Raw genomic sequence first — 17,384 nt, forward strand, 5'->3', positions numbered from 1 at the left:
ATGACATGTGCAAACGCCATGTTTACTTGTCAAAGTTTAATGATGACTTGTGAAAACGACATGTTAACTTGTCGAATTATCGTGATGACATGTGCAAACAGCATGTTAACTTGTCAAAATATCACTATGACTTGTGCAAACAGCATGTTAACATGTTAAATAACCATGTTGACTTGTAAAGACAACATGTGAACTTGTCAAAGAATCGTGATGACTTGTGCAAATGACATGTTATCTTGTATCATACTGACATGTCGAAACGTACTGTTAACTTGTCAAAGTATCATCATGACTTGTGCAAATACCATGCTAACATGTAAAAATTCCGTAATGACATGTGTAAACAGCATGTTAACTTGTCGAATTATCGTTATGACATGTGCATACAGCATGTTAACTTGTCCAAGTATCATGATATATTGTGCAAACGACATGTTAACTTGTCCAAGTATAATGATGACTTGTGCAAATGCTATGCTAACTTGTCAAAATTTCATGATGACATGTGCAAACAGTATGTTAACTTGTCAGATCATCGTGATAACATGTGCAAACAACATGCTAACTTGTCCAAGTATCATGGTGACTTGTGAAAGCGACATGTTAACTTGTCAACATTTCATGATGACATGTGCGAATAGCATGTTAACTTGTCAATGTGTCATGATGACTTGTGCAAATGCCATGTTTACTTGTCAATGTATCATGATGACTTGTGCAGACAACATGTTAATTTGTCAAAGAATCGTGATGACTTGTGCAAAACACATGTTAACTTGTTAAGGTATTATGAGCATGTCATCACGATATTTCGACAAGTTAACATGCTGTTTGCACATGTCATCATGAAATCTTGACAAGTTAACATGACGTTTGCACAAGTCATCATGATATTTTGACAAGTTAACATGTCGTTGCACAAATCATCATGATACTTTGACAAGTTAACATGTTGTCTGCACATGTCATAATGATTATTTGACAAGTTAAAATGCTGTTTGAACAAGTCAGCATTGTCTTTAGACAAGATATGATGTAAATTGCACATGATAATATGCTTAAATGACAAAATAATATCATCGTTTCACAAGATAGCAAAAACATTGATAATATAAGACAGTCACGGCGTTCCATAGTTCCGGCTTTAAAAAGAAATGTTTACATATATATCTTAACAGCTGAAATAACAGGATAATTTAACAAATTTACAAGTTCGTTCTTCCATTGCATATGATACATATGCAAGTTTGCATACTTTTAGATATATATATATATTCAAACATAAATGTATAAACAACTAAAATGTAAAACTCGAATACAGAAAATAGAGTTGAAGAAAACGTGTTTCAAGTTGCAGAACTACAAGAGTATGTTTACACATTAACATGTTTAATAAGACATAAATGATGCATCACACCGCCCCTCTGTGACGGAGTAGCTACGAACTTATGTTATTGAAATGTATGGACATGTATTAAACCTAAACACTGTTTTGGAAAACCCGCCGCATTATTTCTTAAATTTTCCTTGGTGCATTTGTTCTAACAATTTTATCAGTACATAAATCACTTGAAAATTACTGATTTACCATTAATTTAATACAGAATGATTAAAATTATTAAGGTAACTTACACAATAACTTAATACTTAACCTCGTGTTTTCTTAAGTAATATCGGCGATTTGGAAATTTTAGGAGGAAAAATGGTCATTTTTAAGTGGGTTATTTCATTCTAAATTTGAACCAATATCTGATTTTGGATTGAATCATTGAAGAAAATATTGGCATACTTATAACACTCATTAACACATAGGTATTATGTCCAATATAAATAAATAATTACTTGAAGGTTAAATCCTTCATTTTCATTTTATAGCACCATATTTTGAATTGAGTTATTGATAAAGTATCTAAAAGGAACGCTGTCTTTTTCTTACCATTTTTATAGTGATTATGGTAAATTTAATTAACCAATGAAAATGGTACAAATAGAAAGAAACTACGAACGTTTGTGTGTAAATCTTTTAAATAGAGATTTATTTTGCTTGTAAACCTACTTATGTGCTAAGTCTTAAAAATGTTAATTAAATGAAAAAATACATGAGGAAAATGTATACTTTATGCAATGTCATGTGTCATGCTCAAAATCATCCATGATACGCGTCTTGCATTTCGTTTCGGTAAGGCTGGTAGTTACAATGAATGTGATTTGTTCTTGTTATACTGTATATAAATATTGTTATTATTGAACTAAATTCCTGCAATAGTTACATTTCTGTTTACGACAAAGATAGCAATATAATACTACGTGTATGTGTTGTTTTTCATGGTACTAGTCTTAACATATTTATATTCAAGTAATAAAATGTTCTTAATATAAATGATATGAAATACAATTATTAAGAATATTAAGCTTGCATATACGTTAAGCCTAACCTTCTCGACAAAAAGGATAATTATATGGAAAAAAAATATGTAATAATATTTTTGTTCGCTGTATTACGCACTGACATCGTGCTCACTTTGTACTGTACATGCATATACACTGTAAGAATGCTTGTAGTGCCATCATTGGCGAATAACCTTATGGAATGAATAAAATAAACTCTCTCTCAAAAAGAATCCGCCACAGAAGTTCGTAAATTCGCCGTTATAAAGAGGCGGGGTGTCATGCATGACTTAAAATTGTTTTACTTTGTGAATCTACTTTTGCTTATTAAACGTGTTACTTTGTAAACGTATTCGTGTTGTTCTATAACTGGTTACGCGTTTTTTGCACTATTTTCTATATTCGAGTTTTACATTTTAGTTCTATATACATCTGTCTTGTCTCAGGTACAGAAACATATCTACAAGCTTTTAAGTGTGCAAACCTGTTTATGCATTATATTCAAGATACTGTCATGTATTTTTTTCTTTCTTTTTTTGTAAAATTGTTAACATGTCTTGAATGTTGGCAACGAACGCCTTCCATACGCATACGATACAACATAAACTTCCATGTTATCATGTATTTCAATTTTGAATAGTATAGACCAATTAGTAGGATATATTTTGCGACCGTCAATTTTTAAATGAATATGATTTGTATCTTTATGATACAAAATACATAGTCAAAATTTGCGTTTGAAAAATATATGGTCAACAAGAAGTAACAATGGTTTGTACATAAGTTATGATTCGCTTGTAGTCTAAAATACATAAATACAGTGCTATACAGCGAATGAAAGTAAAGAAATATGCATTTTATGTTATATCTTATGTTTCTCAATATTTGGTTTAATACCGCTTTCAACGGGTCTATAACATTAACAAATTGATTGACAGTTACGAAATAAGCATAGAAGTAAGATTTGCACTTTTCACGAGACTGTGTCACAGATGTAAACAAGCCTTTAATCACATCCGTGAACATCTTGCGAGTAGGACAGCTTGATGCAGGTAGAACTTACTATATAAATGCTACTTTTAAACCGGATTACTGATATATGTTTTTCTTTTCTTTCTTGTTATAGAAATAATTTTCTATAATAAATTTTGCAGAAATCGATTGCAAGATAAAAAAGAAGATTAAATTCACAGTGTTCTACCCACAACCAACTTGCAATCAATTAACGGATGTATGTTAAATTTATGTCAATATTTATAAAAAAATAAAACGTTGCTACTGTTTTAAATTACAACATAGCAATATTAAACATCTCGAATTTCTCGAACCTGTGTCTTGCGTATTCAGCGTAGAATCACTGTTCAGATTACACTTTGATCTCAATTTATACTTGGAAGTCCACTTTTTACATCAACATGTTTTTTATTATTTTTCATTTTTCTTTTCTTTTGTTTTTCGTCTTTTTCTTTGTTGTTATTGTTGTTCTTATTTTTTCTCCAGTATTTATTATTCGTATTCAGAGTCACAATAGGTCGTGCACGTTAATTGATAATTATATTTTGTACTTTATTGCAATATACAGTATATCCTCTGCCCGGATGAACATATTTTGGTTGATGCTTAAAAGTAAAATGTAGTTGAAATGTTTAGGGAGATATAACTTTTGAGGGTTGCTCAGTAGAAGATATACGGGGTGAATATACGTAAATCAGAGTTGAGTAATGGTTATATAAAGTGTTCCGAGTTCAAGTCAGCAGTTGCTAACATGCGGAAAAAATTGGCTATGATTTTTGTTACTGAAATAGTTTTAAACTTTGTCACATATGTGTTAATTTTCTTATTTATAAACATATTACCATGACATTTTAATTAGATTATAATAATATAATTATTGTATTGCACAAATTTAATATTTTTTTTATTGTGAACAGTTTGCATTTCTATCCACAGTATACAAAAGAAATATGTTTTCTTCTTTTTGTCTAAGTTAAAATATTGTTTCATGTTCTGTTTATTTCTGTCATGTATTGGCAATTTCTAAATAGTAATTTAACATACTGTATGTGAAACACTTTGGTATAAATGCTTCCTGAATATATGGAGAATTAAGTTTTTTTTGTGTAACAATTTATACCGAACCTACCGATATTTAAATGCTAATTGTAGATAACGACATTCATTTATTAAATCACATAAGATCGAGGGAACTGTGACTTCCGCCACCTTTTCATTGAGCTCATCGTTAAGTTAAGTCTGGGGCACTCTTGACTCCCCACCGCCACTGAGAAGTCAAGGGTCGGTAATACACCTGACACGGCCTTGGGCGCGTGTCATCGCAGGAAGACCTTACTGGAGCTTCCTTACCCAAAGTTGTAGTCTGGATGAGTTCAGGTCCACGATAGAAAGGCGGATACCACCAGTTTCCTCCGGTCTGAAAACTTTTCTATAAAATACATTATAAATTATATTAATAGAAACACTTGCTTATTATAGAAACACTGTCTTATTACCTAACCTTAAATAAAGGGAAGTAAATACAACACCATCTGCCATGTAAAGCTGATTTTGTTATCTCCCTTTATCTACTATTCGCACTTCATAACAGTGAGAGTATTTGGGTAATCCTATACCCGATGTTTTTGTGTTATTAATAAACATTAGACTTCTCCATTTATACCTTGAAAAGTTTCGCACGTTTACTGAAATAGTATATTCATTATGTTCAATACTTTTTCTCGCACACCATGATATTGTGTTAATAATATGTTTACAAATCGTCACCTTAGTGCAAAAACTCAATAACTGCTATTAAATATAGACTGAAGCACTTATTACGTTATTGCACTAAGATGACGAAATGTTAATATGACTATTGAGCAAAATTCGTCAATTTAATACTACGCATGTATTTTCTTTTCCATTCCCACTTTTACTTCTATTTTATTTTATTTTCCTCTCTTAAACACCAAACCTACCAATTTCAATTATAATTTGACTATATGTCCACCCAGTGACAACTGTTATTACAATCGAATCACATTGGTAAAATACATAGAACAAAAAATGGAACACTAGTTTTGAATGTAACGTGGGCATTCTCTTTTAGTTCTTGTCTTTTAGCAATATATAGAACAGTTTTGGCTCTCAACTTACTTGATACTTGAAAGTATACAAATCTCACATTTAATATCAAATTATTTACCATTATAGTTTTTCGTTATAACCTTATCGTATGTTAAATAATTGCTGTTTGAGCGTCATTTATACTTTTATTCATGTTTCTCACCTCATTGTGTCCTGTTTGTACATGGAATAAGAGAAATAGATGTTGTTGTTTTACTTGACTTCACTTGACTTGACTTGACTTGACATGACTATTTAAATATTCAAAACATATTTGAATATTATTTCTGAATTGCATTTATCAATTATTTCGGCACATCTGTACGTATATATTTTTATTGTATTCTTTACTGTGTATTTAGACACAGACGACTGTCTGTCAGTGTGTGTGTGTTTTTTTTTTTTTATGAAATTATTTTAAATCATAATGTAACGTAATATATACGTTTTAAAGGAAATCAGCTAAGCGAATAAATGTTCTTACTTCTGTCATACAGCAATGTGCGATTTGTTTCATTATTATTATTATAATTTTACTCTGAAACTAGTTATTATATACTTTTATCTTATGTGTTGACCCTATATATTTATTTCATCAATATTTTACTTCACTACATGCTAAAAAATTATAACAAAATCCATCGTGTTGATTTTTTTATTTTTTATTTTGAGTGTGACATTCGCATGTAATAATAAAAAGCTTATGTCTGATTACTACATTGATATAATGTCATGGTATAATGACACGAACTGTATTTCTTATTTTTATCACATATCCTTCTCATTTTCTTTCCATGAAATTAAATTGTGTCTTAGTGCATTCGTGCTGCTCCACCTTCATACATGTATCTTGAGGTAGTGTTTTGATATTCGATTGTAAAGCACTTGGCAAAGAAACATTCATATTGTAGAATGTTTACTCCAACATTGCACATCAAAGTTCATTACATTGTATATAATGTAAGTTGTTATACTTTTTTATCACAAATGAAGACAAACAAACCAAAGCTTCCCATAAAATGAAATCTCTATCAAATAAATATTATGTTTAATATTTTAGTATGGACATTTATACCTGTGGTTCATTTTAGTTTCTTGAATATATATCAACGCATGAACTGTTAATTGAGTGTTTCCTCGCAAGGAAATAATAATTAAAAAGAGTAACAGAAAGCGTTTACGAATGTACTTATCATGTGATATTGGTTTGTCTTTATCGCCATTGTTTCATCAGCAGAACGATGAAAATAACCAAAAGAAGGCATGTTAATATTTTATTTTAAACAGACACACAAAATTTATCGGTAACAGACATATGTTTTATAAAAAAAAAACAGGCGGATGAGTGTTTTATCAAAAATAGATATATTATGCATGTTTTATCATCAGCAGAAGAACGGATATTTTATCATAAACATATGATTGTTTTATCAGATACAGACAGGTGGATATGCTATTATCTACAGACATACAAATGTTGTATCATAAACAGAAAAATTAATATTTTATCATAAACCGAGAGATGCAAGTAAACCATAAACAGATATACACACGATGTATCACAAATACATAGATTAATAGAAGAAGAAACATATAAATGAAATATGATATTTCGTTACAGTAGAATCCCTACTAAAGACCACCTCGGATTAGGACCACCCCACGTTTGAGACCAGTTTTTAATTTAAAAGAACGGAATTTTCTGTTCTTTATGTCAATAGTTACATGACCCAAAATTAAGACCACCTCACTTATCCACTTTTAAGACCACCAAATTCAGTCCGAATTCGTTATTTTGTTCTTTATTTGACCTCGCTATTGAGACCACTGATATTAAAATCAACACCTACCTAGATCTTAAATTTGTTGTTATGTTGTTATTATTGCTTGATTGCTCTTAGACATGACACTTTGTCTTTGTCATTATACAATCTTTACTTCTTTGTCCTTACAAATCCGCTGTCCTGGTGAAAATGCTTAGGTAATTGTTTATAAAATATGTAGATTTTACTGTGTGAAATGATTTGTACCTGTTTTCTTTTAACTAGTTGTACATTGATAAATGTACTTACGAATCAAATATGGCCGATCTCAACGTGGTAGCAAAGAAGGTAAACTGTTTGAATGATTTTGAATTTTGCATTAAACTATATAAACAGGGGTAACCTTGCCTTATAAATATGGTATATATATAGAGTTACATGAACTGTTTGCTGATGAAACAACTACAGCTTATGTTCGGATCCAGAAAGAGGGAGGGGATTGGGGGCTTTTTTCGGATGTGCTTATTTGTGCGATAAGTTTTAAACATTTGTTATAGGGGACCTTTTTTGTTTGCTTTCATTTTGCTACTTTAATCTGCATACGTTCAAGAAGCTGTCAATTTGATAAACATGTTTTTTCTTTCTAATAGTGGATACTTATACTGCCGTCATATTGATCTTACATCTTACACGAAACAATGGATTGCTGTTTGAAAAGATTATCAACTCTGAATGAAATGTTTTTGTCAGTGTACGAATTACATTTCAAATTTAACTACCGAATCTGTAGGATGTTTCTTCTAACAAAATTCAGGATTCAGACAACACAAATTTTTTATCATATTTTATGGTATTATTCAGGCGTTACTTAAGTTATGATGCCTTTGCTTGAGAGATGATTAAGGAGCCGCCTTAAAAATGAAGAATGTGTATAATACAATATAGAAAGTACCTAAAGTATGAAAAAGACTGGCCCATTCTTTTAAAGAAATAAGCATTACCGATACATTATAAATGATAATTTTTGAAATTTTCATTAGTCACGTGGTTTATTGATTATTTTGTCACATAAAAATGAACACTATTATAACAAAATGTCAAGTCATTTTTTTTACCTGTTCACTGACAATAAACACTTGGGTGGTCATTTCACGTTAATGTTTATTACGATATTTCAGAGTCTCGGAATGCAAGTATGGAAGACAAAATCCCACTAAAGACAAGGACGTGTGAAGGTTTGTTGTATTGATAATTTCGTTACTGACAGTACATTGCTCTGAATGTTCTCATAAATACAGAAACAAACGTTTTTTAAAATGGATCCTGTTGTTTTCAGTTAAGTCAGTAAGATATCTTGAACATTTAAATATGGTTACACCACATGTATATGTTTGATCGCACTGATATTGTAAATTAACATATGGTTATGTTCTTGAAATTATATCTTAGCAAATCCGAAAGTAATTTTGTACTCAGTGTATTGTGAACATGAAGGAAATGTACAATGTACGAGTATTGTTCAAATGAGTTCATTATAAAAATTGATTTAAGCATTAATTGCAGTTTGTACAAAATGTTTGTATTCTTCTACCACTAGGGCAAATATAACATTACATGCTTTCATTTAATAACTATTTAAAACATCGAAATGTCGCCAACTGACGCACGACAAAGTTATGATTTTCGTTTCAAAGTACGGTTTAGAAAACTATAAGCTAAGAGTCTTCCATCAAATCTTTGACGGGTGGTTATGATGTAATTCATTTTAAATGTGTTTACTTACTGGCAACTTACTGGCACAGAATACGTAGACACAGATAACGATATTTGAAATCAAAACGGAATATAACGAAACCTCGCAGGTCTTCTTATATTTCACCAAATTTTACAAACAAAATAAAAAAACATTTTATAAAATATTTCTTATGTAATGACTTTAAATTGCTGTGACGATTTGCTTTTATTTCATAGATTGCCAAGTATTAACAAATCTCTTTCAAGTTTTTATGCCTAGTTTATATAATTCAATTCAATTTTAATATGTCACTTGAAACATATTTCATCCGTTCCGTTTCAGAAAATACACAAAAGGATGAAAGGAGCAAACAAAAGGAATCATATTTGCCTAGAAAACTTTCAAACCGAGGATTGTGTTCAACATCGTTTTCAAATATACCGGAAAAGGACAAACGGGAACAAAAGCCAGTTGTTAGGTGTATCAGAAAAAGTGTAACAATGGCGCTTCTGGAAGATACGAACCCATTTTATAAAAAGAAAATATTATTTCTTCCCAAACCATACGATCACTTTACTCATGAGGCCACTAAAATACTGAAATTTATCTTTGATAAAGAGGCTGGGATAACAAGTCAGTGTTGTTACGATCGGAGTATTCATAAACACTACATGACAAGTAACCGTGATAGATGGATTAATAATGTGTTAGGGGACCATGATAGGATATTGATATTTTTATGTTTTAAATCACTTAGTGCCCCACCAAATGAGGAAAAATATGAGCCAATGGTGGGCGAAATACTTGACAATCTATTATTATCAAAAGTAGCCTCTACTAGACTATGCAAGATTGTTTTCTTATATTTTACTGAAAGTTCCAAAAATATACAGAAGAAACACCATGGAGACAATTTCCACATTCACGATACAAGCTCATTTCAGAACTTTGTGTGTGATGTGCTGAACTTTTGCGGGAGAAGTCAAGATCAATATTCAGATATGATATATAGAATATTGAACTGCCAGGCTTCTGGTCACTTTCTTAAATATATTGGATTGACGGGTAGTCCTCGTTCAAAATAATGAAATACATAATCACAAACATAAGATTAAATCAAAATTGTATTCAACTGTTTTCATTTTCTTGCAGCTTTAAATGCGCATGCATGTGAATGCGTTAAAATGGTTTAAAAACACTAGAACATTCCCGTTCACAAGCAGTTTCCGAGCAAGTCGTCACTTGAATGTATGGACGATCTGTCTGTAAAATATGTAAATCTTGACGAAGAATATGGGAATTCGATCTGAGAAGGTAGTTAAACCATGCGACCGTAACTAAAGTGACAAATATCAACATCTGCAGTTTCGTCACAGTTGTATACATATCATGATTGTTTGTGTGAATCCAATCAATATTTCCGTTGATAAATCATTGGTTGTGATATTTTACCCTTTGATATCTGTATCGTTTTTAGCTCGTCTTTTTTTTTTGAAAAAAAAGTAGAGGTATTGTTATAGTCAGGTCGGCGTTGCCGTTGCCGTTCCCGTCCGAAAACTTGTACCTGGATCATAACTTTTTTATTTCTTGGTGTATTGTCTTCATACTTGGCCACAACAACCCTTGGGACAAGACCTTTCAGTAGACCACACTAACCTTGACCTTCAACCATAAATGACCTTGACCTTCAAGGTTAAAAGTCCAAGTTTTGCTTGTTCATGCTGTTATTGGCTGTAACTTTGTTTTTTTGAATGGATTGTCTTCAAACTTGAACATAATAATCTTCAAGGATATCCCTTAAAAATAACCCGCCAGACCTTGACCTTCACTCATAAATGACCTTGACTTTGAAGGTCAAATTATTGAAATTTTCATTTTTTTGGCTATTATTGGCTGTAACTTTGTTATTTTTGAATGGATTGTCTTCAAACTTGAACATAATTATCTTCAGGGATATCCCTTAAAAATAACTAGACAGACCTTGACCTTCACTCATAAATGACCTTGACTTTGAAGGTCAAATTATTGAAATTTTCATTTTTTTTGGCTATTATTGGCTGTAACTTTGTTATTTTTGAATGGATTGTCTTGAAACTTGAACATAATAATCTTCAAAGATAATTGTTAAAAAATATACCGAAAGACCTTGACCTTCACTTATTAATGACATTGTCTTTGAAGGTCAAATTATTGAAATTTTCATTGTTTTGGCGGTAACTGACTGTAACTTTGCTATTATTGAAGGGATCAACTTCATATTATAACAGAACATTCTTAAGGACCAGACCTCGTTGTTTATCAAACCCAAATTTGCTTGGGCTCTTTAATGACCTTGACCTTGAGGGTTAAATTACTGAATTTTCTCAGATTTGTGCATTAAATAACCATAATTATATATTTATTGGTGTGTGTGTGTGTGTGTATATATATACATGTGTATAATTACAACAACAACAATAATTGCGTCATTGTTTCTATTTATAGAATTGCGTCATTGTTTCTATTTTTAGAAATTGCGTCATTGTTGCTATTTTTAGAAATTGCGTCATAGTTTCTATTTTTAGAAATTGCGTCATAGTTTCTATTTTTAGAAATTGCTTCATTGGTTCTATTTTTAGAAATTGCGTCATTGTTTCTATTTTTAGAAATTGCGTCATAGTTTCTATTTTTAGAAATTGCTTCATTGTTTCTATTTTTAGAAATTGCGTCATTGTTTCTATTTTTAGAAATTGCGTCATTGTTTCTATTTTTAGAAATTACGTCATTGATTCTATTTTTAGAAATTGCGTCATATTTTCTATTTTTAGAAATTGCGTCATTGTGGCTATTTTTAGAAATTGCGTCATTGTTGCTACTTTTAGAAATTGCGTCATAGTTTCTATTTTTAGAAATTGCGTCATTGTTTCTATTTTTAGAAATTGCGTCATAGTTTCTATTTTTAGAAATTGCGTCATAGTTTCTATTTTTAGAAATTGCGTCATTGTTGCTATTTTTAGAAATTGCGTCATTGTTGCTATTTTTAGAAATTGCGTCATTGTTTCTATTTTTAAAAATTGCGTCATTGTTTCTATTTTTAGAAATTGCGTCATGTTGCTATTTTTAGAAATTGCGTAATGTTGCTATTTTTTAGAAATTGCGTAATGTTTCTATTCATATAAATATATACAAAATATATAAACAAAACTAATTTGACAAGACAGACCAACTAAATTTATAAAAAGGAAACGTTAAGATATGTTTAAATCTTTCTATGTTTGCGTTTAGAAAAAGTAAAAAGTCGAGCGTTGCCCCCGCCCGGCGGTGGCTCTTGTTATAAATATATACTTATTTGATAACGAGGGCTGTTTCAAAAGGCACCTTTATAATGGATAAAGTTGTACCATTTTTTTAAATTTCTACATACTATACATAACTTTTGTTATTTATTTAAAACATCTGTATTCATTGATAAAAAACGCCAGACAGGTAAAGATTTTAAACAAGGAAGCATATTAAGATAAATCTGCTTGTTCAGCAGAAAGAAAGTAACAAACAGGAGCAAATCTATAGACAAAACAGAAAGTGGTACAAATACACCAACAGACAAAAAAAGTGAAAAAGAATATTCGAGCAGAATTGGTTTCAATATCAACTGCGGCTACTTTTTATTTAAAATCGTTTCAATTTGGAACATCCATATTATCAATAGTATGAAATATAGAGTTGTCATTTGATAAATAATCTAATCGGTTATATTTCATTAAATAGTTGAAATCCTCGGATGCAGAAAGTTAAGATAATTTTCGTTTATTACAACCATCAGCAATTGGTGTGTTTGCTTTGACCACATACAATTGGAAATTTTTTAAAAGGGAAAAATCCTCTTGCATATATGTACACAGGCAGCTCTATACCTCCTTTATTCACAGTAACGACCTGTAAGTAGAGTCTGACACCTAACGATCCAGAAGAAAATATTCGCTCTGCTTAGCCCAGATATCACACATCTTGCTTGAGCCAAGCTTGAGCATCACTGGTGTCTAGCCCTACAAAATAACATTGTTAACAATTAAGACTTTATTAAGTTGTCTTTGGTCATTTTTTATCGTATGTTTGCTGTAACACCTAACAGGCTGTCGTGGATAAGTAACTAATTAATTAAGTAACAAATTAATTACATCTGCCCCTTGTCGCAGATAATTATGGTGATATCATAGGAGTATGTCACTATCTTATAGATTTGAGAAGCCTAGCTGAAGAAATTCATCTGTCTTGGTTCGTTTCTGTAGTGCATACAGAAATATGCAATTGATAAGCTTTGCGTTCCTGGATAGGTAATGATTCCAATGGAAGTTAATGAACCTTCATCTTTGAACCACTTAAAATAATGGCAGTCACTTGTAGGAAAGTTAAAATTTTGTTACAATAATGTGGTGTTTACAGTGTTAGATCTAAAGCAACAACCTATTTAAAACAAGTTGTATCTTTCCAAAAGACAAACTTCACTTTTACAAGTTTTTTTTCAGAGCAACAACCTTAGAAATAAACGTTTAAGAATTAATGTTGCTCTGCAGAAGAAATAACTACAGATGTTAAGTGCTAGACTGTAGTACAATACTGTGATCTTAAGTAAAACATTTGAGGTGATTAAAAGCAATATTCATAGATCTGTAGTTTCTATATCACGTGTGGTCAAGTCTGTCTGACTATATACATCGAGATTTTGAAGTTTGTCAAAATAAACATTGATTTCAAATGCGAAGTCCTTGTCCGCAAATTCTTAAAAAGAATCGCAATTACTATTATTCTGTCCTCCATCTTCAAACGTTTGCACTGTAAGGTTCATTCGATATACCGTTTTAATAAGGAGAACGTTACTGACAATTACGAACATACGCGATCGTGTCGCACGTGATAGAGCTAATTGCAACATTTTACACTATATTACGAGTAATGTTGGAGTTGTGTCCGATTGAGATCCAATTTCTTGAGATTAGTTTAGAATGAGACAAAAATTGCGGGCGGATATTATTAATAAAGAAATTGAATAATATTACAGCAATATTAGCCATAGTTAATATTCTTATATTCAATAAATGTTTATCAGCTGCTGTGGTAATGTTTTATGTAATTCGAAAACAATGACACAATGAAAGAGAAGCATATCAATGTGTTTAGACGCCACAAATCCATTTAGGTGTGAAATTCCAAAGGATCAAATTTTATAACTACAATATATTTTTCCAAATGAGGTCACTTGTTAACTGTTATTTCTAGTAAATAATTTACTCCCTTCGGGACTCAAACCGAACACTTAACAGTAGCCGTATCACACACACGTGAATAATGGTTGATTAAGCACCGCTAAGACTACAACCTGGTGCAATATCAAGTGTTTAGGAGCAAATGTTGTGCCCTTCTTTACAAGTGATGCTCGGGTACGTCTATTGTTACACAAAGTAACAATCATTAACAACCAGTTTACAGAATTACAAGATTTTATCTTCAGAGAAACCGTAAAAAGATGAACAACTCCGCAGCAAATATTACATCAGATTAATACGTATAATATCTACTACAGATTGACCTCCCTTCGTTAAATATTTGTTTTAAACTGGAAATAAAAAAATGATCATCATAATATGCAGAGCATTACACTTTAAAGAAATTTCCAAATTGAAAAAGTATATTCATAATTTAATATATCTAACTTTGTCAAAATATTGAATTGAATTTATTGTGTTGTCATTAAAAACCATATCAATGTAACTCGATAAATGAAACGTCACAGTGTGATATGACCATTATCGTTGAATATACTTATTCCATTATTCCATATTTGCAGCAATTACAATAATGAATAAAAATATTCCCGATAACCTTCGTTCATAATGTAATTTAAAATAACATAGATTAAAATGCGTAAGGCTAAAATAATTATAAATATATAATGATAAAATAATACATCAATAATACATTTAAATTGCATAAACTTAACTAACTATTTGTATATGACATTTTTACTCATGACAATGTTAGTAAATTCTTTCATTATAATAATAATTACTTTGTTGGTGAGGACAAATTTAAGGTTTCCCTGTTTATGAGATGACTCTTTTGACCTTAATTGTCTTTAGTAAACACCATTGGTTAACTTGTGGCATTGAATATAACGTCTACGATTGTTTATGAACTATTTGGATTGGTGAGTATTGTAAGTTTAATTACTGTCTATGATTTTCTCAAACACAGAGTCAGATTATGATCTGACAAGCGGGGACAACTATTCTGTGTGTCATGTAACATATGGAGGACGAATTATGTGAAGATCATGTTCATGAACCGATCCAATACCATCTATACCTGGGCACGATTGCATTGGAAATCAAAGACAAACAAAACAAAGTTGAATCAAAATATGTCATGGCATGATTGATTTGTAATATTTGTGACACTTGACATTGATAACTCTGATCAGTGATCCTTACACGGCTTATTTGACCATATTTCGATATTGCAAGTACTTACTTTGTCCAAAAGCTATAACATTATAACATATGATTCGCACAAGAATGATAAAATCTCAATTGAGCCATAATTTTGACAAAATACAATACATACAAAATGGCAATAAATGTAATATATACGAGTATATGATGTTTTTCTGATCTAATTCGGATAACAAGAATTGGCAACCGTATTCATAATAATAGTTTCGTGCTTCAGAATATATCGGCTTTTTCCGTGACCACCCTTTCAACTATAGCCGCTTAAGTGTTTTCGATAAGCTGACTTTCTCCAGTTCAATGTATCAACAAGGACATGACTGATAAATCACCAAATCCCTTCCTTGGGCCTATTACTTAAACGTTTCCTCTGTTAAAAAGAGAGCAAGTTAAAAAGTAGATTATGTATACTGTTCTCTTTACAAGCAAAATCATTAAAATTGTATTATAGTTGATCCCACAGATGACAATATACGCTCCCTTCGCAGCTCACTGAATACACTCAAGTTACTTCAGACCGCTGCTTTAATACGCGTCGATTCATGATATTGACCTTTACAGTGAACTTTAAACGACCAATGAAAGTTTTCCAAATTCCAAATCAACCTAAAATATTTATACGCATTTTCATTTGTTAAAACAGATGACGTGTGTACAAAATTATAAATAGACGGGTATTTCGTAAAACAAAATACAAGAAATAGCGTAACCGGCGCCAGACATCACTACAGAAGTTTGTTTTTCGTTCAAACATTGAACACAATTAGAATACATTTGATTGTTCTAAACATGGACATTTAAGTAACTGTGTTTTTCAAGGAAAAGCTCACCTTCATCGACATAATTTGCGAGAGAAACCAATTTCCGCGATCTAGATCTACATCGTAAAAATAAAAAACATTGACAGGACAAATATTTTATGTCTACTGTACTCTGATTCAGACAACTCTAGATCATGTGTTGAAGAGAATTGAGATTGTACTGTATTTGATAAAGTAGCTAACAAACCAGTCTGATCTGCAAGTGTCAAGACGTTCAGGTGTCAATACGGTATAAATTTTGATTTATGTTAAAACATTTGAGTTTGTGATAATGTGTTAGTAATGTGACATATTTTTCACTGTCCAGATTGAGGAAAGTTATATATTTCAATAGACAGACTATTTGAATTGTGATTGAACAATGATTGTTGATCAGTTAATCCTAAATATAAAAAGACTGCCACACTCCTTTAATAAAATGACAGCCACACTCCTTTAATAAAATCACAGCCACACTCCTTTAATAAAATGACAGCCACACTCCTTTAATAAAATGACACTTTAAGAAGGATATTTACAAACATGTTTGTGGTTAATGGGATTTATACATTACTCAGTTAACATTTATTTTAACTTAAATTATCAATGAAAATCATGACAAATGCATACCTACCCAGGAAAACATGATTCAGCACCCTTAGCATTACTACATGTGAAATTTCTCAAATTGGCCAGATAATTTTTCAATATGGACTAAAGCTTAGTCAATTTGATTATCAATTTGAAAGAAACTTCACAATTTGTAGTGACTGAAAAGTGAATAGTGCAGACCATGATCAGATCTTACAACACAGATGTGCCTCCGCAATAGTTTCTATAATTCTATATTGTTAAGTGTTAAAATTGTATAAAATATGTAACCATGTCAGTGAAGAGTTACTTCCCTTACCGGATGTGACGTAAATGGGGGATAAAACTATGCATGTCGCATAGAAAGTTAGCTTATTGAAAAGTTAAATGCGTAATTACTGATTGGTCAATTATGATTATAACATTTAAAAATTTACGCATGCATACATAAATTCAATATCAAGACAATAGAAAAAAATACAAAAGCAAAGATTGAGAT

At 31.0% G+C, this 17,384-nt stretch overlaps 1 protein-coding gene across 1 annotated transcript in view; it reads left to right on the forward strand.

Moving 5' to 3' along the window:
* Positions 1-10,458, forward strand: part of LOC132758562 (uncharacterized) — a 223,406-nt gene extending 212,948 nt beyond the window's left edge. Inside the window, exons 11-12 of the mRNA XM_060750239.1 lie at positions 8,453-8,509; positions 9,352-10,458. Of these exons, the coding sequence (XP_060606222.1) occupies positions 8,453-8,509; positions 9,352-10,094 (800 nt within the window). The 3' untranslated portion in view covers positions 10,095-10,458. The remainder of the gene's footprint in view (positions 1-8,452; positions 8,510-9,351) is intronic.
* The last annotated feature ends 6,926 nt before the right edge of the window (positions 10,459-17,384 follow it).

This window comes from Ruditapes philippinarum, unplaced genomic scaffold, assembly GCF_026571515.1.
Source record: "Ruditapes philippinarum isolate M1 unplaced genomic scaffold, ASM2657151v2 ctg773_1_1_1_1, whole genome shotgun sequence".
Taxonomy (NCBI): domain Eukaryota; kingdom Metazoa; phylum Mollusca; class Bivalvia; order Venerida; family Veneridae; genus Ruditapes; species Ruditapes philippinarum.